The 26114-nt window shown below is 36.7% G+C and overlaps 2 protein-coding genes across 5 annotated transcripts in view; both read right to left on the bottom strand.

The window, feature by feature from the left end:
* The window catches only part of LOC306883871 (kinesin light chain 1-like), a 38364-nt gene extending 16478 nt beyond the window's left edge, over nt 1-21886 (bottom strand). For 2 of the 4 annotated variants that reach the window (XM_079439363.1, XM_079439364.1), the window contains exons 1-8: nt 21549-21879; nt 11860-12136; nt 11666-11731; nt 7440-7604; nt 7265-7343; nt 4928-5153; nt 3614-3701; nt 2166-2267 (exon numbers count right to left, since the gene is read on the bottom strand). In XM_079439363.1, coding sequence (XP_079295489.1) covers nt 2166-2267; nt 3614-3701; nt 4928-5153; nt 7265-7343; nt 7440-7604; nt 11666-11731; nt 11860-12135 — 1002 coding nt within the window. In that variant the 5' untranslated portion in view covers nt 12136; nt 21549-21879. Of the gene's footprint in view, nt 1-2165; nt 2268-3613; nt 3702-4927; nt 5154-7264; nt 7344-7439; nt 7605-11665; nt 11732-11859; nt 12137-21548 lie in introns of all 4 variants that reach the window. The other 2 variants (XM_079439362.1, XM_079439361.1) reach the window with 2 other exon arrangements.
* A 192-nt stretch (nt 21887-22078) lies between these two features.
* On the bottom strand, nt 22079-25461 carry coa8 (cytochrome c oxidase assembly factor 8). Its single transcript, XM_079440716.1, has 5 exons — nt 25065-25461; nt 24540-24737; nt 24154-24217; nt 23890-23980; nt 22079-23271 (listed from the first exon to the last, which is right to left on the bottom strand). The coding sequence occupies exons 1-5, from the start codon at nt 25197-25199 to the stop codon at nt 23148-23150; spliced, it is 612 nt and encodes a 203-aa protein (XP_079296842.1). The 5' UTR covers nt 25200-25461; the 3' UTR covers nt 22079-23147.
* Nucleotides 25462-26114: the final 653 nt, after the last annotated feature.

The raw sequence follows: 26114 nt of genomic DNA, 5'->3' as shown, positions 1-26114 counted from the left end.
TAGATGGGTGTGTTTGACCACATCTTTTGCAATGTCTTGCACATGACACAGCATTATAAAAAGTACCATGTTTTCAGAACGCTGTGCAAGATGCAGCAAGTAAAAAGATTTTCAACCTTTTTTTTTTCATCTCAAGTGTTTGCATTTCACTGTACTACTTTTGCATTGTTATTCTATGTAAATGTGCACTAGATTGGACTGCTGTACTTGCTTCTTGCATCTTTTGCTGCACCATGTGCATGACGCAGCATTTTAAAATGCTCAAGTTAAAGCACTTGCGTTTTTGCATTCCCTTGTGCTGCTTTTCTATAGTTTTTCTATGTAAAAAAATTGATAGAGGGATGTGTTTGGTCAATGCATTTGCATCTCACATCTTTCGCAATGTCTTGTGCATTACATTGTTCTAAAATAATGGTGTTCAAGTTGAAATTAGTTCACATATATAAAAAGGTTCACTAGACCTTTTTTTTTTTTCATTCCACTACTTTGCACATCTTTTTTTTTTACGCAAATCGCATTCTGTATAAATGGCCCCTGACTCTAGAAAATACATGCAAATTAACTGAATTTTATGAGCAAAAAGCAGCATTTATGACACTAGTGTTGCTAGATTTAAATTACTATTATTTGAAATATATTTGAAATGAAATGATTCATGAAGACAGGCCTTGAGGGTGCTTTTACTGATCCTTTGCAGTGAGCATCTCTTTATGTGTCTCCCTCTCTGTGGGTGTCCAGGCGCATGTTGAGAGAAATTGACTGTTCGCAGGCAGGGGCTCCGTTAACGTCTACTTGCTAGGGTTGTGACTGAATGTTTTGTTGAAAGACAACTACTTCCACCAACACAATATTCTTTATCTAAATCACCACCATTATCAGTTTCAGAAAGAATACACAAGTGCTGGACAGTATTACAGTGATTTTACCATGGTGCCTAAAAGACTTCTATAACAATGTGGCATCAGCAATATTATAAAAGACAAATGTTCCATATATAACATCTTATAAAACAAACTGTTCTGACTCTCAACTCTATTTGAAGGAATTGTTCCCGAGTAGCTGTAAAATGTAAAACTCATATGTGACTGTACATTTCAATGCAGAGTTGCTCTTTTAACACCACACAAGTCTTATAATGTGAAGAATTTTTTTAGGTGATGTAAACAGATCCACATTACACATTATTCCAAAAAAATATACAAAATAACAAAAAGAGATAAAGTGCCCTGCACTTAAAAAAAAAGCTCACATGGTTATTTAATACACAATCTACCGCATTTAATAGACCACTTATAAATCTTATATTGTGATATATATAACTTTTGAACAGTAGTTTGTGTTAAAAACTGCCCAAGAAAGGACAATGTGAAATATCAGCAGAAGTTAAGCAATGAGAGTCTGGATTCAGCAGGTTGTCTAAGCTCTTTCTCTCAGCTCTGCATGTGTGAGACGCAGCACTCAGAGTAAGACTCTCAAGACTTCCAGTAAGAGCTTTATCATACAGGCTTAGAAGAGAACTCTGCATAAAGAGATCAAAATAAATCTGTGACACAGCGGGAGAGAGCAGGACTAGAGTGTATAAGCACACCATCCTCATCTGCACCGAGAGTGTGCGGCTGCTGCAGGTGTGCTATTCTGCAATGTGCTATTTTCGGATAAGAGAAAAAAGTTGGACAGAGAACTATGGAAGGAGATGATCACAATAAAACACCAAGTAGCAGAAAATAATCTTAAACAGCAAACTGAAATATTAAGTCCAAGGGAAAAATATGAGTGTCCTATTTTGGTCAGTCTTCCTGAGCTCTACAAACATAACTTAAAAAGAGGCCTGTGTGTAATTTCAGGTCTGTTACGTTCACAAAGTTTTAGCATTTTCAAAGTCACTGCAGAATAGTAATAACCCCTAAGAAAAGAAATAGGGTTTCTATAGCTTCACTGCTTAGATAACATGTTTCAAGACTCTTCACATCTCTTCTAAGACTAAAATAAGTCAGAGCTTCTGAAGATGGTGGCTTTATTCTTTGAATGAAAGGGATGAAAGGTAGAGAGAGAGAGAAAGGCAATGTACAGAACTCAAAATGCGAGTTCACAAAACAGAATGGGAATAAAGACTAAAGTTATTAGACAGTTATATGCATGATTCATCAGGTTGACCTCTGACCCACCTTCTCTCTGATCTCCAGTGCCCTTTTACACAGAGGCTCTGCTTCCTTGTACTTCCCTCGTTTGCCATAAAGAACAGCCAGGTTGTTCAATGTGGCAGCCACCTGCATACACAGGAAAACATATAATATATACAATATATATTTATTTACATAGAGATATTTCAGTCATAGTTTAAAAAAAGTCACATTTAAATAAAACAATTAAAAGAACAACAAATCAACGATTCTGAATTGGTGCAATCATTTATATACAATCAGTCATTTCATCTTACAGAAAATGATTACTTGCTGGAAATCTGAAATTTTCCCAGAGTGGGCTGTCTAACACGCATACACACAAACAGCCTGTGCTGTGCTACAGATGTGTTCTGATCAACCTTTGATTGAAATACCACAGTGCATGTGAGACACATATGTGCGTGACAGACGGCAAGGGTGAGAAAAAGGAAAACAGCAGGGCTGAGTGATATAGCTAAAACGAATTTATATATATATATATATATATATATATATATATATATAGTATGTGATTTTTTTTGGCCTTTTGATGATATAGCATATTTGTATTATATTTATAATACTATATTTATGCATTTATTCTGAAATGGTGTTAAAAAGGTGGTTTCTTCAATCAGGAGAACCATAATTTCATCAAATAACCATTTCAGACAGAAGGTCTCAGAAGGTTTTTATAAGCTCTAAAAAGTACATATAAAGTAAATAATCAAGGCATGTTTTACCCCTACTGTTTTTTACTAAATAAATGCAATGAATAATGATATTTAATCATTTTCATTTGCATTCACCAATGTAACTGTACACAGTAATAAACAGCAAACTCTACCAACTTGTATTTTAATAATTAAAATATATTAAAACATTTTTGAGTAATGATGCAAAACAAATAATAATTTAATCATTCATTGATACAAAAAAAAAATTGAATGCACAGAAATGTTAAACTGACCAATTCTAACACTAAGTTTTAATCAGAGATAGTAAATATTAAAGCAATAAAATATTGCGCTTAATATACATTTTCAATTTGTGACAAAAGGAAGGATTGTGACACATGTGCATTAAAATCATTATGAAATTCACTGCCGCTCAATTTCATATCACCCAGAAAATAATCATAAATACATTTTGTGAATAATCAATGTGTCATTCAGCTTTAGGGAATAGAGAATGAAACAGAGGACAGATCTGTAAGAGGTGTTAAATTATCTAACCTCTGCTGAGAATTGTGGGATGCTGGTCCTGATGAGAGGGCAAGACATAAGCTTCACATGACAAACTCAATAAATGTCAGCAGCCTGTGCTGCTTAATTCAATATACACACAATTTGCACACATACACAGCAGAGACAAGCTGTTTATATGGGTTTTCCTGTAATGTGGAGAGCATTAGAGCCAAACACACTGATGAGGGCAGGACGGGTTCTTACCGCAGGGTGGTCTCTGCCCAGGGTCTTCTCTCTGATGGCCAGTGCATCGTTAAGGAGGTTTGCTGCCTCTTTGTATTTATTCTGGTCCCTGAAGAGCAGAAAACACTTTCAATCAATCTACTGCTGCTCGTTGTGCAACAAAGGGCTGTTGCTAAGGTCTTCCTGAGAAAAAGCTATTTCCATGACAACAGGGTGATGGCACAATAAGCCTAATGTCCCAAACGGCTTGCAAACCGGATATTACCATAGTTTAACAAAAGCTATAGAGGATAAAGGTTTTCAGGCCATTTGTTTGAAGCACTTGTAGATAACAATGTGGTTTAAGATATTGGAGGTGAACCAAGTGATTTTCCACAAAAAAATATTGACTCTGCATATTAATTATGGTATATTAAGTATTATAAAATTAAGGCCTGGTTTCACAGACAGGGCTTAGACTAAACCAGGATTAGGCCATAGTTCAATTAGGACATTTAAGTAATTTTTATAAACGTGCCTTAGAAAAAAACATTACTGGTGTGCATCTTGAGACAAAACAAAGGCATTGATATATTTTAAGATCAATCAGTGCAAGTTTCTTTCAGTTGAAACAGCTCAGACTTACATTTTAGTCTGGGACTAGGCTTAAACCTTGTCTGTGAAACCGGGGGTAAGTGTTATAACTTGAAACAAACTACACTTTTAAATGACACTGGCACTGCTGCTCAGAAGTTTGGGGTTAGTATGTTTTTTTTTAAATGTTTTTGAAAGAAGTTTCTCAAAAATACAATAATATTGTTTTGAACAGCCGTTTTCTATATTTATGTGAAATTTTAAATTTAATACATATTAAAGTGTCATTTATTCCTGTGATGCAAAGCTGAATTATCAGCATCATTACTCCAGTCTTTAATGTCACATGATCCTTTAGAAATCTTTCTAATATGCTGATTTGATGTGCAAGAAACATGTCGTCTTATTATCAGTGTTGAAAACAGTTGTGTTGCTTACTATTTTTGTGAAAACAGTTATACTTTTTTTTTTCAGGATTATCTGATGAATAGAAAGTTCAAAAGAACAATGTTTATTTGAAACAGAAATCTTTTTTAGCATTTTAAATGCCTTTTTACTGTCACTTTTGATCAATTTAATGTGTCCTTGCAAAAGTATTAATTTTAAACAAAAAAAAATTAAATCTTACTGACCCCAAACTTTTGAATGGTAGTCCACATAAGTGAACAGTACTTGAGACTAACACACTTAAAACTATACAGTACAGTCAGCTGAGTGGACAGTAAACAAATATATATTAGAAAGCTGAAGTGTTTTGCAGACCTATAGACGAGGGCGAGAATGTTGAGCATGGTGGCTACATCAGGATGATCGTGTCCAGATGTTTTCTCCAGATCTTCCAGAGCTTGTTTGCAGAGAGGAACGGCCACCTCATACCGGCCCTGAGAGGCGTACTGGATCACCAGGTTGTGGAGGGTTCTGAGACGAGCGGGGATCTCGTAACCTCCCTGCTGCGCTGCTGCCGCTGCACTGCTGTGAGGTGGCTGGACTGGAGAGACAAGAGAGAATGAGTTATGGTAAAACAAAATATCGACCAGAAGAATAAATAACAGACCCAAAACAAATGGTGTTCCACACAGAAGGCAGCAAGCAATATTAGAATACTTTCAAAAGCTACTTTCAAAAGCTGCATCATTTTGGCATTAGGAAATACCAGAATGAACTGTGAAAAGCTCAGTGAAAAATGCTGAAATATAATACATTTCATTCAACATTGCAAACTATTAATAGCTCTAATTCAAATATCTCATTGCAAATACAACCTATATATTTTGTGCTTATAAAATTGTGTTGTGCTCTTTGTGTTCTCTTATAAAGTTGTGTTGTTCTCAACATATAGGTTTGGATATTTCTGGTTTTTCTGCTGTAATTATGACAAAGCTTGTTTTCCAAATTTTTTATTAACAGAAACTTTGAGTGTTGATATTCAATTAATTAACCATGATTCAGTTTGAACAGATGGATGCTGCTTAATAAAAACAATAATTAATAAAGGGAGAAAAATATTAGTTCAGTCTACATCTTTATTTCATGCATATTTTCATATGCATTTTTTATTAGTGTTAGATTATTGTAATATATTAATATTTCTTAATTAAATATTAAAAATTTAAATATATTTCATTTAAATAATTTAAAGTCATCTTGTGGCCCAGCAGAAGTTTACTGAGGTCCTAAAAAAAAAATGGCCCTGGCCCCCGGCCCCCGGCCCTCTGGTTTGGAACTGCTATTGGAATTTAATAATTTGGTATTGGAATCAGCTGGAACTGAGTGATCGCTAACAGAGATGCTGCTAAAGCAGGACGTTTAAAAATCTGTCATTTCAGATGCTGCCAATGTGGACAGCAACAGACATTTCACTTGGTTTTTCTGGAACAAAGTCTGTGTTTGAGTTAAGACAGTCAATTAGCAAAAGTCAACAAGTAGCTTCTTTCTAAGCACTTCTTACTAATACTGTCATTCACAGGCACAAGAGCTAAAAGCATGCATTTCCCGATGTGAACTAAAAGACCAAAACAAACTTCAAATTGGCCAACTCAAACTAAGAATGATCAAAAACATGGCAAAATGACAGTGAAAGGATTACATTGCCAGCACTTCAGGAATGAGAAGAAGAGGAGATTAATGCGATCTTTCTTAGAGCAGATTAATGTCGGGCCTTTTTGGAAACCCCTGCTGGAGATCAATTGCTGCAGGGCTGTATCACTGAGAGAAACAGCCGTCTGGCATTCATGTGTCATAATGAGGGCTAATCTGAGCACGCTCAGGACTCGGCAGTGTCAGCCTGCGACATATGATGCTGCAAACACCCGTGCACTGGAGCGCTCTCTGCCACAACACGACCCATGCGGCCCTTTGATCCTGCTCCGCAGTCAATGAGCCAATTATCAGGCAAGAGAACAGAGAAAGTGGAGGAAAGGAAATACAAGACAAGAACCCCTGTCTAGCAGAAAATAAGGAAAAGAACTGTTGTTTGTTTCCCTTCCCCCATCAATACACTGCACGTTTTAAGTTTTCCACGATTTACACCTTTTCTTTTAACTAAAATACAATTGTGTTAAAATATATTGATTTGAAAAGAGTAAGAGCTTTAAAAGAGGAATATAAATAAAGAGCTTTATTTAATATACACTACTGTTCAAAAATGTGGGGTCATTAAGTGACTTTAAGAGTCAGGGTCATTAAGAGTAAAGGCTGTTGAATTCACAGGGATAAATTACATTTTAAAATGCAGCCTTGGTAAGCATAAGAGACTTTTCGAAAACAACTGGAAAACCTTAAACTCCAAAGTTCTGAACAGTAGTGTACATATATAATTCACATATGCATTTTTATTTCTAATTTATTATAAATAGAAATGATCATTTATTTTGTGATTACATTAAGTGTACACAAATGTTTGACAAATTTGAAAATAAAAATTTGGTGTCTGACTTTGCTGAGACTTGCATACCATAAGCCTGAATGGTTACCACTTTTTATATCATGGTATATCAATGGTACTTCATACCATATGTATTTTTTTTTTTTTATGGAGGAAGGTCTAGATTTTGAATTTGATTAATCTACTTGACATAACAGAGTTACTGGGGTACTTACTGCCAGGGCCCGGCTCATCCTGCTCATCTGGGAAAAGATCATCCAGTGTCTCCCTACTGGAATCAGAGTCCTTATCATCCTGATGAGAGTGAGGTGGAGAGAAGCATGGAGTGAGACTTAAGGCTCTTAAAGGTTCTGTGATAAACATCAGGAGGAACATAAGATCGAGTCTCACTGATGGGCTGAGGTCCTGGTCATATTTCTTGAGCTGGTTCATGAACTCCAGATGTTTCTTCTCCTCCTCCAGTTGGGCCACGCTCTGCTCACTCTTCTGCAGCCGCTGCTGGGTTCCTGCCAGTTCGTCTCTCAGCCACTGGTTCTCCTGACACAGCCTCCGCACCTGGAGAACAGGAAAAGCAGCCTCAGGGCATTTTCACACTAGAGCTTTTAGACTCATTTGTGGGAGCAAATAGCAAAAGCGACATCCCACTTTTTCAGCAGCCCTGCTTCAGAAAGTATTTTCCCCTTTATTTTTCCCATAGTCATTAAAAGAAAAATCCTCAATAAATCCTTAAACTTAACCAATCAGCAAAGTTAATAACAGCAAATTAAAGTGTTTCAAGGAATAATTCACCCCAAAATAAAAAGATTACACCATGATTTACTATAGGACTTTCTTCTAATGCATTATCTAAGTGTTGTTATTTAAGTGTGCTCCCCGATGGTGTTTTGTCTTTTTGTGTATGACTCTGTTTAATGGACAGCCCACTTATAATTCATTCATCTTTCTATTTCACCACCTGTATTATAATGGTGAATTGTCTCCATAGTTCAGTTTCCATAACTGATTTGGCTATTTTCCTGTTTAGCACTGTGAAGCTGCTTTGACACAATCTGTATTGTACAGGTGCATCTCAAAAAAATTAGAATATCGTGAAAAACTTTTTTTTTTTATGTAACATTTCAAAAAGTGAAACTTTCATATATATTTTACATTAATAACATGTAATGTAAGACATTTCAAAAAGTTTTTTTGTTCTAATTTTGATGATTAGAGCTTACAGCTCATGAAAGTCAAAATCCAGTATCTCAATATATTCGAATATTTATATTTGAGCTTCATTAAATGACCATTTCTACAGTATAATGTCAGGGTATCTCTTGTTCTTTGAAACCACAATAATGGGGAAGACTGCTGACTTGGCAATGGTCCAGAAGACTAACATTGATGCCCTCCACAAAGAGGGCAAGTCACAGAAGGTCATTACTGAAAGGTGTGGCTGTTTACAGAGTGCTGTATCAAAGCATATTAAATGCAAAGTTGACTGGAAGGAAGAAATTGGGTAGGAAAAGGTGCACAACCAACAGGAATGACCGCAAGCTTGAGAATACTGTCAAGCAAAGTTGATTCAAACACTTGTGAGAGCTTCACAAGGAGTGGACTGAAGCTGGAGTCAGTGCATCAAGAGTCACCACGCTCAGGCGTCTTCAGGAAAAGGGATACCAAGCCACTTCTGAAACAGAACCACGTCAGAAGCATCTTACCTGGGCTAAGGAGAAAAAGAACTGGACTTTGCTCAGTGGTCCAAAGTCCTCTTTTCAGATAAATTTAAATTTTGCATTTCATTTGGAAATCAAGGCCGGGAGTCTGGAGGAAGACTGGAGAGGCACAGAACCCAAGCTGCTTGAAGTTCAGTTTGAAGTTTCTACAGTCAGTGAGGATTTGGGGTGCCGTGACATCTGCTGGTGCTGGTCCACTGTGTTTTATCAAGTACAGAGTTAATGCAGCCATCTACCAGGAGATTTTGGAGCACTTTATGCTTCCATCTGCTGACAAGCTTTATGGAGATGCTGATTTCCTTTTCCAGCAGGACTTTAGTACCTGCCCACAGTGCCAAAACCACTTCCAAGCGGTTTGCTGACCATGATATTACTGTGCTTGATTGGCCAGCCAACATGCCTGACCTGAAAGCCATATGGAATCTATGGCATATTTTCAAGAGAAAAATGAGAAACAGTCGATCCAACAATACAGACGAGCTGAAGGCTCAATAGTGCCTCATCAGTGCCACACTGTAAAAAAAAAATCTGTCAAATTTACGGTAAAAAACTGGCAGCTGGGGTTGCCAGAATTCTACCGTAAAAAATACGGTAACAACGTTTTAGGTTTTACGGTTTTAACTTAAATTTACAGTTAAATACCGTAATTTCTTTAACTGATATAATCTTAATATACCAACCTATTAAAGTACTGAAATCTGTTTTGTTCCTTTGAAATACACTGATAACCACCAAATACAGGTGATGATGAGAAAGTCACATGATGAGCCAAATGCCCATCACAAGCAACTTTTAAACAATAGAATATACAGAAGGTGCACAGTGTCATTCACACAAGCACTAAACACCATCATGGTGAGACTCCTTAAACTGAAATATGCTATAAACATTAATTTAACAACATTAGATGTAACATACAACCCTAATAAACATAACTGATAAGAAAAAACTAAGAAGAAACAGTTATTTCAAAGAAAAAACGTCAAATTCAAATAGAATTTGAAATGGAACGCAGGGAATTCTGGGAACGTCAGTTTACGGTTTTTCCCTGTAAATTTTACAGGAATTTTCCGTTAACCATGTAACAGGTTTTTACCGTAGCATTTTCACAGTTTTTTACCGTTAAAATCACGATCATTTTTTACAGTGCACAGGCTGATCGCTTCCATGCCATTCCTCACTGATGCTAGGGTTTGTGCTACAGAAGCCCCGACCAAGTATTGAGTGCATAAATGAACATACTTTAAAAGAACTTTAACTTTGTTGCTTTGCAAATCCTTTTTTTGATTGATCTTAGGAAATATTCTAATATTTTGAGATACTGGATTTTGACTTTCATGAGCTGTAAATGTAAGCTCTACTCAAAGTTAAAACAAAAACACTTTTGAAATATCTTACTTTACATGTAATGAATCTAATATATATGAAAGTTTCACTTTTTGAAATAAGTTACAAAAAAATTCAGTTTTTCACGATATTCTAATTTTTTGAGATGCACCTGTCTATATAAAGCGCTACAGAAACAAAGGTGACTCGACTAGTAATTAGCAACGAATTTGATTAAACAATGTGATTTTAATTTAATTTCTGAAAGAATTGACTTGTTGATGCTTACTTGCTGAGCCTGACAGTTTGTGCTCTACCGATTCATTCTTCTGATAGACAAGTGTCATTATGTTTACTGTGCAAAGCCAATAGCCACTTTAACACAGTAATACCAGTAAATTTCTGTAAAATTACTGGAACGACTTTAGCGGTAAATTCAAAAATGTGCTGTTCACACAGGCAACAACATTGTCTTTTTTCCGGAAAAGCACTATTCACATCCATTCCAAAATACTGGTAAATTCTGTGACATCATTAACCTCCAAATGGCTGCGCTTGTATAAACATGGAGGGGTAGCCTATATTCGGTCAGTCTTTTTGTTGATGGTTTCATTTTTGTTTCAAACTTTCGCATTCATGCAGCTGCTTTTGTCCCAGAGACATCGTAATAGACGACAACAAACCAGTGCTTAATTTTAAAATTTTGAAGTCCTGGAACAAAACGGGGTGATGGATCCGGCATGTGATTAGCTAGGAGAGAGAGGTAACGGAGCATTCAGCCGATCACATTGGTGGGCCAGCTTAAGTGATTAACAGCGTGCATCAGTTGCTTTTATCAAATTTTGAAAACAGCAATTTCCAGGTCTGAGAAAAAAAATAAAAATAAATTTAAACAATTATGGAATTTTATTTAACAAATCTCTGTAATAGACTTAATTAATCAATCATATCCTGAATTTCGTGGGTGATTGTGTGTATAGCCTGCATAGTTTTACTCATCCTCGCAGCTTTCAATTTTATAATGAGGGAAACTCCTGCAAACATTTATTCAAGATAGCAAGTAGGTTATATGGGTAAATAAATCCACAAAAACTAGCAGATTAAATCAGTCATTTGAAAACCGTGTGTGTGATTCAGCTGGACCGTGTCTTCTCTCTTTCACTCTCTCAAAGCGGCTTCACATCAGCGCATCTCGTCTGCAACGAGCCAAGACGTTCGCTCGCATTTCGGGACAGTTGACAAAATTGTCACTTGCTTAGTCAGGTCATTGTTGCGTCATCACGAAAATGTATAATTTGCACGTCTTTTTAAGCCAATCGGTACTCGCGCGCTCCAGAGGCTGTTTCGAGGCTGAGCGCTCACCGTCACATCCAAAGGAGAAAAAAATGTTGTCGCTAGCATCCTAAGGCAGAGGCGCTCATGCTGATGAAATAAAGGCACCACGACTCAAATAATACAATGTGAAATATATCAAATTGGAGTGGATGATGAGTGAAATCAAACCTCTGTGTCTGTACACCAATGAACCTGAGAGCATGGTTTAATTTTTGATGTGCCACAGTGTTTTTTTTGTACCTGTGCTCGAAGCTTCTGTTTCTCTGCCTCCACTGCACTCAGGTGCCCTGACAGAGCCATCATCACCTGCGCCGAACGATAAAAGAAAGAGAGAGAAAGTAGCCATGGTGTTACTATGGTTACAAGCTAATTTATTTAAAAAAAAAAAATCAATCATCATTTCATCCCACTTTGGAAGCATTTCCACACTGCACCTGTGCTTCGCTGAGGCCCAGCTCCAGCATCTCCATAGAGTGCTGGATCATGGCTGTCTTCTCCTCAACAGCACGACCCTCCTGGCCATGTTTGAGGCAGCGCAAGGTGCCCATCAGCCCTTCCAGGATGGCCTGATGTTCTGCACGGAGCGCCTCCAGCCCCTGCATGACCTCCCGTGTCCGACATAGCAGCTCGTCCTGGGACAGCTTCTCTCCGGGGTCCCCCTGCCCATCCGTCTCCTTCACGCACACCACGCTCGACATGTCCTCACGCATCCTACAGAGAGATACACGATACAAGAATGAGAACAGAAGTCTGACAACTGTTCCTGTTCAGATGAGTGTGTTTGTATAATTGATCAGACATGAAAAGACACTGAAGGCAATTAAATGAAAGTCGTCTCTTCCTTGTTCTTTAGCCTTGAAACCCTTAAGGAATAGAACTGTAGTCACGCTAAATGTGAAGTGGCAAAGAAAACTCAGCAAACATCTCTTGGCAAAAGAATGAATTCCCTACCAACTTCCATAAAACACCATGGGAACTGGACCCAGAATGCACTGTAGAGGTTACATGACCAACTGAACCAAACAGAGTTTTATTTGCTTTTAATCCAGATTTAGCTTCGGTCACAGCGACAAACATCTACATTGCCTTCAAGAACTTATATAACAGGACTAGGAACCTATAGAATGTCTTGCATGCAGTAAATCTGCTTAGCTCACTTCCAAAGCTTTAAACAATGACAGTTTCAATTAACAGTATTCAAGTTGAGGCAACGGACATCAGTGAGAGCAAGATGTTAGATCAGATTTAACCAAATTAGTTGATGGACTAACAGATAATCAAATTTTCCAGAGAGAGGTGCTTGCATTGGCAAAACACATTGATGCAATGCTATGGTGCTCTAGGTGGCTGCCAGGGCATTACTATGCAGTTGCTAAGACATTTTTAAAATGTGCTATGTGGCTATTAAGGTGTTTTTTAGATGGTTGCTTACTGGTCCAACATTAGTCTCTATGATATTCTGGTCTATAGCTAGGCTCAGATCTCTTCATCTTATTTTAAAGCCTCAAGTATACTTCACTTGAGCACATTAAGCCCAAAGTATACTTCAGTTTTGATGCGAATGCTTAGCATATGCCTACAGCCAATAGAGTGGAATGTGGAAAATAAAATGTTGGCACTAGATGGACCCCGGTCGATAGCTTTTTAACTGAACGAGCGTGTTGAATTGGCAGCACAGACCTGCTGGTGTGCAAGGTATATTTTTTCAAAAATTAGAAAAAAAATAAAAAATAAAAATCACATTGACTTATTGATGTTTACTTCCTGTACCTGACTGTTCATGCTCTACTGATTCACTCTTCTGAGAGTCATAAATACGTATGGGGCAAAACCATGAGTCAAAATGTGAAGTGTACCACGCTTCCCATTTTTGGCACACATACTCTTCCTAAATGGTTGCCTATCAGAAGTAGTAAACTGTTGTTAATACTCATGTTGAGATATATATATGAAAAAGCCAAATAATACAATGCTAAAATACATCAAATGGAGATGGAATCGAATTTAAATTTTGGAGTATCACACCAAAGCTGTGTGCCTAGGTTACCTAGGCACAGATCCCTTCTTCATTTGTCTATGGGATTTTTTTGCTTGTTTTAAAGTATACACCACTTGAGTATACTTTAGTTTTGACATTAAATTCTAAACTAAAACTAAACAACACAAAGTAACTTCACTTAGAGGTGCAAAAACAATGCAAGAATTTAAAAGGCTCCTCGCTCTTCCCAGCCTGACACAAGAACACAAAGCAGCTGTCTTTGTTGTTGCCAAGACACTACTCACCTGGTAAGGCAGATCAGGGTCGCTAAGGCAGTGGGTGAGGCACGTTAGCGTAAGTGCACTGGGAGATGCAAAAACCAAAAGAGCAAGAAAAGAGAACCTGAGATTGTTGCCCTCTCAAACGCAATACCTCCAGACTACAGCGAAGATGCTGGGAAAACCCATTTATTGGAAATAAACACGTCTCCACGGCTTTCTTTTCTCTTGTGAAAACAAGCGTGCAATCTCCTCCCTGCAATGCTGATGTAAAGAAGAGGTGGGTCTACGTGCCGCTCCTGAGCTTCAGGCCTGCGCTGTATTCCTGTGGGACGGTAAATGGGAAGCGAGACGGCAGAGATTCATGTGACCCATAAAGCAACTCGTTGCCTGGCATGTGACAACCACTGGGCAGGAAACACCAGTGCATGACGGGAATCAAAGTACTGATGAATCCGCTGCACAGACCGTTCATAACAGATCAATTTTCACTGCCATGTTAGAATAGAAAACGGTCCTGTCCAAACTGTTGCTATAAAATTAGAAGCACACCATTCCCTAGAATATCATTATATCCTTAAACATTAAGATTTGCATTCATAGAAATTACTAAAGTAGTCAAACATGTTCATTAGAAGGGGGTGACCCAATACTTTCGGCAATATAGTGTATTATGTAAACACAAACTTTTATTTTGGATGCAATAAAATTTTTTTTATTTTGTGTCCCTAATTGTGACTAAGATGATGGCAAATGTAATCTAAATGTAAAAAACAAGAGTGCACAATTAAATATGCAATTATCCGATGCTGATAAAAAAAAAACTCTAATATTGGTAGATATAAGCTATATGGTACCGATATATATGGTGGTATCATGCATATCTACTTTACAGAGTAAAAAATTAAGCATTTAAACTTATTTAACCAACTTTTAGCCCATTTACTAACGTTGAGATGGGGTTATGTAACCTAACATGAAAACTGACTTAAATTACAGTTTAAAATAAACCTAACAATCTCCTTGCTTGATTCTGCACAACGATTTGTGTTTTCAGATGAATTAAAGAACAAAGGCAACAGGAGGACAGAGGAAGGGCACAGGAAAGATAAGCAAATGCACAGCAGGGATGGAGACGCAGATTTCATGCTGTTGTTTGAAGTATAAATGTGTGTTTCAGTGCTTTGAGCTGAGGTTATGCAATCCTTGTTCTTCAAATCACACAGACTACACTAAATATAACTATACATCATAAGGTAAATGATCATCTCATCAGCATTAAATAATACTAATGGCCACATAGAGGACAGACAAAGTTCATAATAGAAGAAAGGAGGTAAAGATTTTAGAAGTTCCACTTGCTTCCATATCCAAAATCCAAGGAAGTAAAAACACATGTTCCTTTTAAATCATATTATAGTGGATGTCAATTATCAGTAAAATGATTAATTTTTAAATTAAACCACCAATATTGTGGGTAAAACAAGACTTTCCCTTTAATGAGGCACAGTTTATTTGTATTTCACATGTTTTGACAGTTCAGAGCTCAACAGCTGTCATTAGTTGCAATGTTGTGCATAAAGGGAAGTGCGAATGAGTCAAGATGTGGCAGAAATCATTATCTGTCCTGTGTCTTCATTTATATGTAAAATCAGACATTTTAAACTCTTACATATTTTCTTTTTCTAAAAAGGAGCAGCATGTGATAACATTCATATTAACTAAAAGTAAGACATTAATTGGGATTATTTTAATCTTTTGATAGCCCTCATAAGTCATCATTTTTGGTTTTATCGAATTAAAAATACTAAATATGAATGTTTCCAAGTACCCCTGGTTTGGAATTAGACGTTAGAATATTAATGAAGCAGGACAGACCTTGAAGCACAGAGAAATTAAAGTTTTCTTCAGACAAGCAGCAGAAATCCGGCGGTAAGAGTGTGAAAATTGGACTCAAATCCATTTAGTAGTTTGTAATCTGAGTGTTCAGCAAAAGAAAAAAAAATGAAATCCATCTGTACGTGGTATTTCAGACTGTCAGATGGGACTTCACATATAGTTTACATCACACAAAATTCACAGCTGTGAATTATGGAGTATTCACTATTAAGTGAATAGTGACCCAGATAACTATTTTGAACATGCGTAAACATGTCAAATTCAGCAATGCCACCTGTGTTTATGTTGTTTAGTGTGCATCAGTTGTGCAGCAACACGGCAAGATTTCATGACAGACACGAGTAGAAGGAAAACTGACACTTTTCTTAAGACAAAAGAGCAGTGTGAACAAATCCTAACAGTATGAGATCATATGAGGACAGATAAATGAAAAACAGGCCTGAACACCTCCTACTCAATTACAAACGATAACGATCTTTCCTTTATTACTCAATCTGGAGAGGTTGAGACAGAGCGCTTGAGATGCAGTAATAAATAGAGGAAGCTATGGTTTGGAAGCAGAGAGCTGAAGAGATTGAGCAGGTTGTGTGAAAGGCTCATTACTCAGAGCTGTTAAGCCGATAGAAGTACTCTAGCATGACTCACAACCCTGTCCATTGGGAAATACTCTCCTGTGACCTCAGGAGGAAGGGAGAGGGTGGGGGGGTCGAACCTAATGCCTGTAACTATAACAACACCCATGCTGTCCAGTCACAGGAAGATATATTGCTGACATTACAGGAAGGCCACACACCAGGAGAAAAACAGGAGAGATTAAAGGAATAGTTTACCCAAATTCTGCCATTTACTCATTTAAAATCTCCTTTTCTGTGAAAAATGAAATCTTTCCATTTTTTTTCATCTGCGATTTTGAACGCGGTATTGTGTGGCTTGTCAGCGAACTATGGCTGTGTATTAAATGCCACTCATCTGAAAGCATGTGAAGGAGATTAACTACTAATCACAGAACTGGCTTTAAGTGAAGTGACATACGGCCAAGTATGGTGACCCATACTCGGAATTCGTGCTCTGCATTTAACCCATCCAACGTGCACACACACAGCAGTGAACACACACACACCGTGAACACACACCTGGAGCAGTGGGCAGCCATTTATGCTGCGGCGCCCAGGGAGCAGTTGGGGGTTCGGTGCCTTGCTCAAGGGCACCTCAGTCGTGGTATTGAGGGTGGAGAGAGCGCTGGACATTCACTCCCCCCACCTACAATCCCTGCCGGCCCGAGACTCGAACCCACAACCTTTTGGATTACGAGTCCGACTCTCTAACCATTAGGCCACGACTTCCCCCTTCTTTACTGACTAGATCATCGCATTCGATGTTTGCACAGCCCTATTTCGGTAACCTATAAATTAACTGAATGAGGATTGGGTCCGTCAAAATTCAAAATTATGGTATCATAGTATCATAACAATAATCCATACAATAATCCATCCACATTGTATGCTATATTCCATGCTTTTTAATGTCATGTAACAGCTTTGCATGAGAAACAGAGCAAAATTTAAAGTGTTATTCAGTAAAAATGTTGACACCCACCCTGCATCATGATCTAAATGACGTCAATTTCACTGCGTTTCATTCATGGTTTCACTTCAGCCTAACTAAAGTATTTAGTTTCAGCACTATTACGCCAATTTTCAGTGTCCTTTCAGAAATCATTCTAATATGCTGATTTGATGCTCAAGAAACATTTCTAATTTTTTTCAAATGTTGAAAACAATTGTGCTGCTTAATACTTTTGTGGAAACTGTGATACATTTAAGGATTCTTTGATGAATAAAGTTAAAAAGAACAGCATTTATTTGAAATAAATAACTTTTGTAACATTATAGATGTCCTTTCTGTCACTTTTGATTAATTTAATGCATTAATAAAAATAAAAAAAATCTCTTCCTACCACACTTTTGATCGGTAGTGTATATACTGTGAATGTGAAATCTCAATCTAAAGGATAACGTTGTCGGCAAGAGGTAACATTAAAGGATTAGTTCACTTTTAAAAAAACTTTTGCTGATAATTTACTCACCCCCATGTCATCCAAGATGTCCATGTCTTTCTTTCTTCAGTCGAAAAGAAATTAAGGTTTTTGATGAAAACATTTCTCCATATAATGAACTTCAATGGGGCCCAAACGGTTCAAGGTCCAAATGACAGTTTCAGTGCAGCTTCTAAGGGCTTTAAACGATACCAGACGATGAATAAGGGTCTTATCAAGCGAAACGATCGGTCATTTCAAAAATAAATAAAAGTTTAAGTTTTATAAGCACAAATGCTCGCCTTGCTCTGTTCTGTGATGCGCGTTCGTGACGTCACGTAATACGCAATTACGGTGAAAAGGTCACGGTTGACTTAGGCGGAAGTACCGAGTCAGTGTTTACAAATGTGCGGAAGGAGGACCATATACACATATTCAAATGTCTTTGTGTCAGTTTATCGTTTAAAATGCCCATTTCGTGTGCGTATCCTGGGAGTTTTAATATTAAAAAGCCTACTGACTCGGTACTTCCGCCTACCTCAACCGTGACCTTTTCCACGTCATTGCGTATTACGTGACGTCACGAACGCGCATCACAGAACAGAGCAAGGCGAGCATTTGTGCTTATAAAACTTAAACTTTTTTATTTATTTTTGAAATGACCGATCGTTTCGCTAGATAAGACCCTTATTCATCGTCTGGTATCGTTTAAAGCCCTTTGAAGCTGCACAGAAACTGTCATTTTGACCTTGAACCGTTTGGGGCCCACTGAAGTTCATTATATGGAGACATGTTTTCATCAAAAACCTTAATTTCTTTTCGACTGAAGAAAGAAAGACATGGACATCTTGGATGACATGGGGGTGAGTAAATTATCAGCAAAAGTTTTTTTAAAAGTGAACTAATCCTTTAACAGAGTATCTAAGGCTGGTGTCTGTGTCCTCGATGGCCTCGTTTTGTCTTGAGCTAGAGACCACCATGAGAAACTGCAGTGTGGTGCTTCATTTAAATGAACTCTGCATCAGAGTGTGATTGCCCTGACACTTCAGTACAACCCACTCAGCTTCACAGACGCCAGCAACTCTGATTTCTCAAACACTATTGTAAATGTTAGAGCAGAGTCACACTCAAACTTCACCTTCTTTCTGTTATTTTTCAGGAAGCATCTTGATGCATGTATTTTTAAGTATCAGCTGTGCATGAATAAAGAGGAAGAGAAACAGTTAGCAGAAACAATGAATCAAGAAACTCTTGTTGTGTCATTAGTTTTACTGGAGAACCTACAAAATCAGGTTTGTGTTCAAAACCACCCTAGTGTGAAGAATAGAACATATACTAATACTAAATCAAACAAACAAACAAAAACAAATAGCAGTGTGAGTTTGTGTTTTTGTACATTTATCATGATTTATTCCCAAACATTTTTATCAACCAAACCTCTTTGACCTAAAATAATTATGATTTTTAGTTAATGTTTCAGTGATTAAACAACATGGTTCTCAGATGCTGATTAATGCAGGTAAGTGAATCAAATATTTTATTATTATTTGTAATATTAAGCGTTTTATTTTGATTGCTTTTATTTTAATATTATTTATTAAAATAAATAATATTATATTAATTGCACATTTTTATGCTTTGTTATTAAATGTAATTATGTATTAAATAATTTTATGAATAATTAACTGAAATAATTTAATTACATAATTGAATTCATAAATCTAAAATAATTATTAATTATTAGCTTTTCGGTTCCCTCATAAACCCCAGTCTTTCTACAGACAGCCAATGGATAATAAACGTTTTTAGATTATGTGTGTGGAAACTTTGAGTAAATGTTGTGTAAACTAATTTAATAAATGTGTAAATCTCACAGGTTGTCACAAACAAAATGAACTTTGCAGGACTATATTGGAAAACTGCCACCTGCCTTCTTGATATGAATATCAGCTATAAAACCACTAGCACCACAACAGTAAAGCAACCCACATAGCCCATAAAACTGTCACACAGAAGTCACATCACACAGAAGTCACATCCCACAGATGAACACGTTCGGTGTAATCAGGCACTTTGCAGCAGCACAAGAGTATGAGTGGCTATAAATTGTACTTGTGTTCCTGTGTGAAGCCAAATTTATAACTGTCCCATTGATTCCCCAGAGGAGAACCAGCCACCTTCTCATTGAGAAGCCACTGCAGCGGAGCCCGAGCTCGCAGCTGGCCACACATTCACACCACTCAGAGACTGCATCTCCTTCATCAAAACACAAATGCTTTTTCACGGAGCAAAGACAGACTGTATGTCAACTGAGCAGAGCAAGCCATCTGCATACTAACTACAAAAGATCGTCACGCAGCAAGATCAAGCACCTTGTGCTCAGATTCCAAACTATTTTTTTATGAAATATTTGGGTTACAGTGGGTTCAACGATATTGATGAGACAAAGATTGTGTGTTTTATTATTATTATTATTTTTTTAAATAATTCCTTGAAGCACACAATTTCATTTGATACTATTCATCACTCAGTCAACTGGTCTAACAAGCTCCTATTTAAAGGCGTCATCTGAGACCAGCAGAACCAGTTCTTTAAGACAGTTATTAGAGAATTAGGCAGCTCTTAATAGAGACAAAGTTAAGAGCTGAGTCATGATCAGCAAAATTATTTAAAACGGTTATGAATAAGTTTGAATGCATTTCAGACATAGCTGAGATTGTTCAAAAGTTTGGGGTTCAAAAACATTTTTGAATGAAGTCTCTTATGCTCACCACTGGATTTATTCGATCAAAAATACTGTAAAACATTAATATTGTGAATTTTTATTACAATATTATTTCTATTTTAATATATTTTAAAATGTAATATATTCCTGTGATGCAAAGCAGACTTTTCAGCAGCCATTATTCCAATTCTCAGAAACCTTCAGAAATTATTTTAATATGCTGATTTGGTGATCGGTTTTTAATATTGGCTCTTACTATGATCAGTGCTGAAAAGATTTTGATGCTCAATATTTCTGTGGAAACACACACACATATATACATATACATATACATACACATATATATATATATATGTGCAGATGTTTGCTCTGAGCACAACAAATACCAGATGAAGCGAGTCTGTTTTTATCCACTTTTAACTTTAATATGTCCACCTTTTGCAGCAATTACAGCAGCACATCTCTCTGGCACGGTGTCAATATATTTCCTGCGAACTTCAACACTAATGTTATCCCATGCCTTCTGCAACTCAAGCCAAAGGCTTTCCTTTAAATGCACAATGGATCTGTCCAGTTTATTGGACAACTGAAACCTCTTAAATATGCCAAGTGTTCTAATGATTTTATTGCAGAAATGCTTTAACACAGGTTGTGAAATGGTTCATTGTCTGCTCCCGTTGCAGTGATTTTCATCTTATTTAACACTGATATTCTGGTTTAGGGCAGTGGTCCTCAACCCTGGAAGACCCCAGCACTGCAACTGTTGATATAAATCTGGTTTATTCAATAAATGCTCAAAAATGTCCAATACCAGGATTGAGCACCAATGTTTTAGGGATGTATCATGAACACATCTTTGGTGCAGTGACTAACAATGAATTAACATAGATCTATTACTGGTTTAACACTGATCTTCTGGATGGTTTAGGGCTGTATCATAAACAGCTCTCTGGTGCAGTGACTAACACTCATGGCCTGACTGGGCTTTTGCCTTCCCTGACTCTCTCTCTGACTTAATATCACACGTCTGACTCTCAATATCAAACCCCCGAGCATCCATACAAATCATTTACCAGGTCTAATAAAGAGAAAGCGATCTCTGAGTGGTTTAAAAGCGATGTAAACAGTCATTTGACAGATATTCCGACGCTCGGGCAGGAGCTGAGCGTGAGTTAACTGTTAGCTCGTTAGCATGATCAACATCTTACCGTTCTGTGGAGCATCCAGATCACACACAACCGTAACAGCGTTTGTTCTTCCTCGTCCCTCCAGTCAATATAACGCTCCGCTGCCTGATCGTGAGGGTTTGGGGCAGTTGTGTGTGTGTGTCTCCAGTCTTCCGGCGCTCGACGGGGTAGTTCCGGCCACTGACAGTCCTATTCCTCCAGCATGAGCTCAAATCACAGAGTGGCGCAGAGACAATAGACTCATAATCACACGATAATCATAATGTCATAATGTGCGACGAAAACACTCAGACGTATCTGTCTGGAGCTGCACTGAGTGAAAATGGCGTTGTTTCTTCAGCAGGTGCCCTCCCCCTCGTTATGATGTCATCCCAGGATTAAAGGAGCGCGAGACATTCTTCTCTAATATTGCAGAGATTCTGAGGAGAAATGTGAGAATATTCTACTCTACTCTTAACTATTTACATTAGCTGCATTAATTCTTTCTGTTCATTTAACTTTTTTTATTTAGTACATTTCATTAATAGCATTTGCCAGAGTAATTTTACTTTGAACCTTGTAGTTTTATTGAATAAATTTCATAAACAAAGCATTTGCCAAATTTCCATTTTGTTTGTGATGGTAGTATTGAGCATCAAACTATTCTGAGAAAAAATGGGCCCGTAATTTATATTTCCTCTCTGCCAACAAAAAGTGTCAAAAAAGCCAATGCAACAAGCTTTGTGTGTCGCCAAGCAAGTTTTACATTTCCATACTCCAGACACTTTTATCCTGAGAAATTAAGAAAACCTATTTTTGCTTTTATTCATAATTTTGTGAATTATCAGCCTATCTTAAACTCCATTTGTATGTACCTCGATATGGAAATTCATGGATTGTATGGTGCGTGTTCTATATTATCTGACTGATTCATAAAAAAATAATATACATTACATTGATAAATTAGCAAATAATTTAGCTCTAAATTAAATAATTTATTTTAGTATCCTGTTTTTTTTCAAAATCATGTTTGATTCACAGAGACAAACTTTTACCCCTACCACTGTTTTAGCTATAAAATAAATGTTTTTTAGGTGTAATGGTCAATAAAAAAAATAAATACTTAGATTAAGATTACGTGCTTAACTAAAAAATGAAAATTGAAAAACCAAAAGTCATATTTAAATCACCCTCATGTCATCGCAAATCTGTATTTCTCAAAATATGTTCCACAGAAGAAAGCCATGCAAAAAAGGCAGAGTTTTGTAATCGCATGAGGGTGAGTAAATGTTAATAAAACTTCAGTTTTGGGTGATCTATCGCTTTAAGACGTGTCTGTAGCTTTCTAAAGGCTTCTATAGAATCGTGCGTATGTAGCTGCAGTAACTATCAGGTTTTGAAGGGTTATCAGACTGAGATTATAAAAATTGACAGCTTCTCCCTGTGGAAAATTGAGAATGCAAAATCTAGCCTGCTGAGCTGCATTACACTCATATTTACAAAGAGGCAGACAAGCATCTTCAGTATTTCACAACAGTTCCAGATTTGGCTGCAATCTTTGCTCTAAACTTAAGTGCTTTCACTTTCACATTGAGACAATACCAAATCAGCATTGATTGATTTACAGTCTTTATTTGCATTTCATGTAGTTTTGCCTTTCTCTCGTCCAGTTCCCCTCGTCTGTCCGGTCAGTGTCCTCCATGTGTTGTGTAGAGCTACTTTCGCCATCAGAAGTGTAATGGTGAAGTTCCGTCTATACCATTTCCTGATTAACAAGACGATATGGAAGAAATAAATAACATGCTATTAACCCTATAAAGCCTGACATATTTAAAAAAAAGTCTTTTTTTTAATGGAAGAGTACATTCAGCCTTTACACAAAAGTTTGCAAGTGTTTTTTGTTGAGTATCATATTTGATACATTAAGCTTTTATGGCTCATTTAATATGATATAGATGAATATGGAGCTCAAGGAGGAGAAAAACACCTTAGTTTTATTCAGTGGCCCAAACTAAAATATTAAATTTGCTGCAGTTGCTGATATATATATGGCTAAATAGTAAGATGCAATTCTGATAGCTTGTAGTGCAAATCAGTGAGATCTTTATAACAGTATAGCAGACTATTTACATAACATGAATATAAATATCAGTCATCACTCTCTATCTCAAAATAATGTTTAGTAAGATGACTGATCAAAGTTCTGTAGTTTTATTGTGGGGCAAAACATATAATGCAATGTAATACAGTGATGATCGAGAGATAAACAGCCTTTTATTTGTTAAATAAGCATGAATTATCAATCAGAGGGCAGAAAGCATGTAGAAGATTATATACAACAGGTTTATTTATATTATAATAAGCATTTGAGTATTTATCTCACCTGTTATAACTGGCATGTCTTGTAATGTTTTTGTCTAAAAAGTGTTTGTAAAATACTGCCATTTCCTCGCTGCTTAAAGTCCTTTTCCTTCCTGGAACCATAATATATGGCACATTATACAGAAGGCATGTCCCAAACAAATTTAAGATTTAATTATCAGGTCGATCAATAGGAGTTCTTCAATGATCATCGATTCTTACACACGTACATTTGGTTACATGTGATAAATATACTGTAGGTAGTGTTCATATTTAAACAGCTCACCATCATCATCTCTCTCTGACAACCCTTTTGCTGACAGTTGTGATCTCACATATTCTTCCTTTTCCTGTTAATAAAATAAATAAATGGGTCAATATGAACTTGATGAGGTGAATGGTGCTTGTCTGTGCAAACAAAATCGCCAACATTGTTATGCGGTTGCTAAGAGGAAAAAAATCCATTCAAAGTCTCTACTGCATATTAAAAATATTCTGCAAGCATTTACAGGAATAAACATTTACAACACAAAACTGCACCCTAGTGGTGATATAATGGTAAAGGAAGAACTTCATGGAGGATTTCAATAGTTACAGTAATTACTCAGCATGTTAAATGTGTTTCCTGCATCAAACTGCATTAAGCTCGCACCACACGACTGTGGTTCACACCTTGCTAAATGTGAAGTTCTGGTTGGTCCAGAACTCGTGGTTCCAGTCTTCAGTCTCCTGTCTCAGATGCCTCAACTTCCTTTCCAGTGGTGTCTCATTCTCTGGGATGTGATATATGATCGGCCTCAGGTTTGACAGTCTGTCTGGTGGACCGATCCAGTCATACTGTGATGTTGCTGCTGGACTGAATCCAGTCCTCTATAATAAAAAGATTAAAACAAGGTAGAAGAAGAAATTTCTCTCAAAAAACAAAACAAAACAACAACTAATAATCTGGTTAAAATTAGGCAACCTCAGGAAACTGGATCTACAGTAGCAATTTTCTTCAAATTAAAATTATATATATTAAAAACATCAATAATCATTAAGAAACCTAAAAGGTAGAGAAATATGTGCAACTGCAATTAATAAGGCAGTAAGAAGAATTCAATTGGCGCATTTTTTTTGCGTGCCATAGTGCATATGAGTATCAGATGTGTAGAAGAACAGTTACATTGCTGTTAACTTGAAAAGATGACGACAAACCTCTGCTCGTTTGGCATGTTTTGGAGGTTGGCTTGCGCTTTGTTGATGACCTCGACAGGAACTCCTTAATAACAGAGAAGCGTGTGTGTAACACGGAGACCTAAATATTAAATTACTACCTGTTTTTACATTCATCGTTCAAAAGTCATTGACCTTGATCACAATTAATAAGTACAATTTCTCCACTGGCCTCAGTGACAGCATTTAATCTTCAGCACATTTTTAACATGGTGGATATTTGTAAAATAAAAGTCCTCTCCCCTCACTCATGCAGCTGTACTTCCTACAAGAGAGGATATATATAATTGTTTTCTGAGAAAAAAAAATCCAGCAACATATCGCATTCTGTAAAGAGTGCATTGTGTTTTATGTGAATTATATTTCCAACAAAAATACTGATTTTTGTAACTCTGGCGCGTTCTACTTCCTGTAACTCTGATTTAGTCAAACTGGACGACCAAAACATTCCACGAGTTACGAAACTATAAAACTAACAAGTTTTCACGTAAAAGTTTATGTTTATATGACAATATAATCTGCATTGTAGAACTTTGTTTGACTACTATATGTATCATGTATATATATGTGTGTGTGTTTGAAAAGAAACAAATGCTTTCAGTAAATATTTTTACATTGTTACATGAAAATTCCATTTTAAATAAAGATTTTGAATATTTGAATTTAAATTCTATTTAAGAATCCTGAAATGTATCAATATATATATATATATATATATATATATATATATATATATATATTTCACTGCTGGTTATACCCTGTATAATTGTGTATGTGACAAATAAAAATCTTGAATATCACAGCAAATCAGCATATTTGAAAGATTTCTGAAGGATCATGTGAAACTGGAGTAATGATGCTGAAAATACATCATCACAGGAATAAATTAAATCTTTGTCAAATTGCAATAATATTGCTGTTTTACTGTATTTGGGGTAAATATATGCAGTCTTGGCAAAGCTTTGGTGAGCATAAGAGGCTTTTTTCAAAAAACATTTAAAAATCTTACTGACCCCAGTTTTTTGAATGATA

This window comes from Barbus barbus (assembly GCF_936440315.1).
Source record: "Barbus barbus genome assembly, chromosome: 18".
Lineage (NCBI taxonomy): Eukaryota > Metazoa > Chordata > Actinopteri > Cypriniformes > Cyprinidae > Barbus > Barbus barbus.
The sequence above is the reverse complement of the archived record's forward strand: the minus strand, read 5'-3'. Positions and strand labels throughout refer to the sequence as shown.

Excerpts from the sequence above, each read along its gene's own strand:
- coa8 (XM_079440716.1), bottom strand. The coding sequence starts at position 25,199 with ATGAATGTAAAAACAGGTAGTAATTTAATATTTAGGTCTCCGTGTTAC. Across the intron at positions 24,738-25,064 it reads AACATGCCAAACGAGCAGAG|AGGACTGGATTCAGTCCAGC; the intron begins GTTTGTCGTCAT and ends TTTTTATTATAG. Across the intron at positions 23,272-23,889 it reads AGACATGCCAGTTATAACAG|GAAATGGTATAGACGGAACT; the intron begins GTGAGATAAATA and ends CTTGTTAATCAG.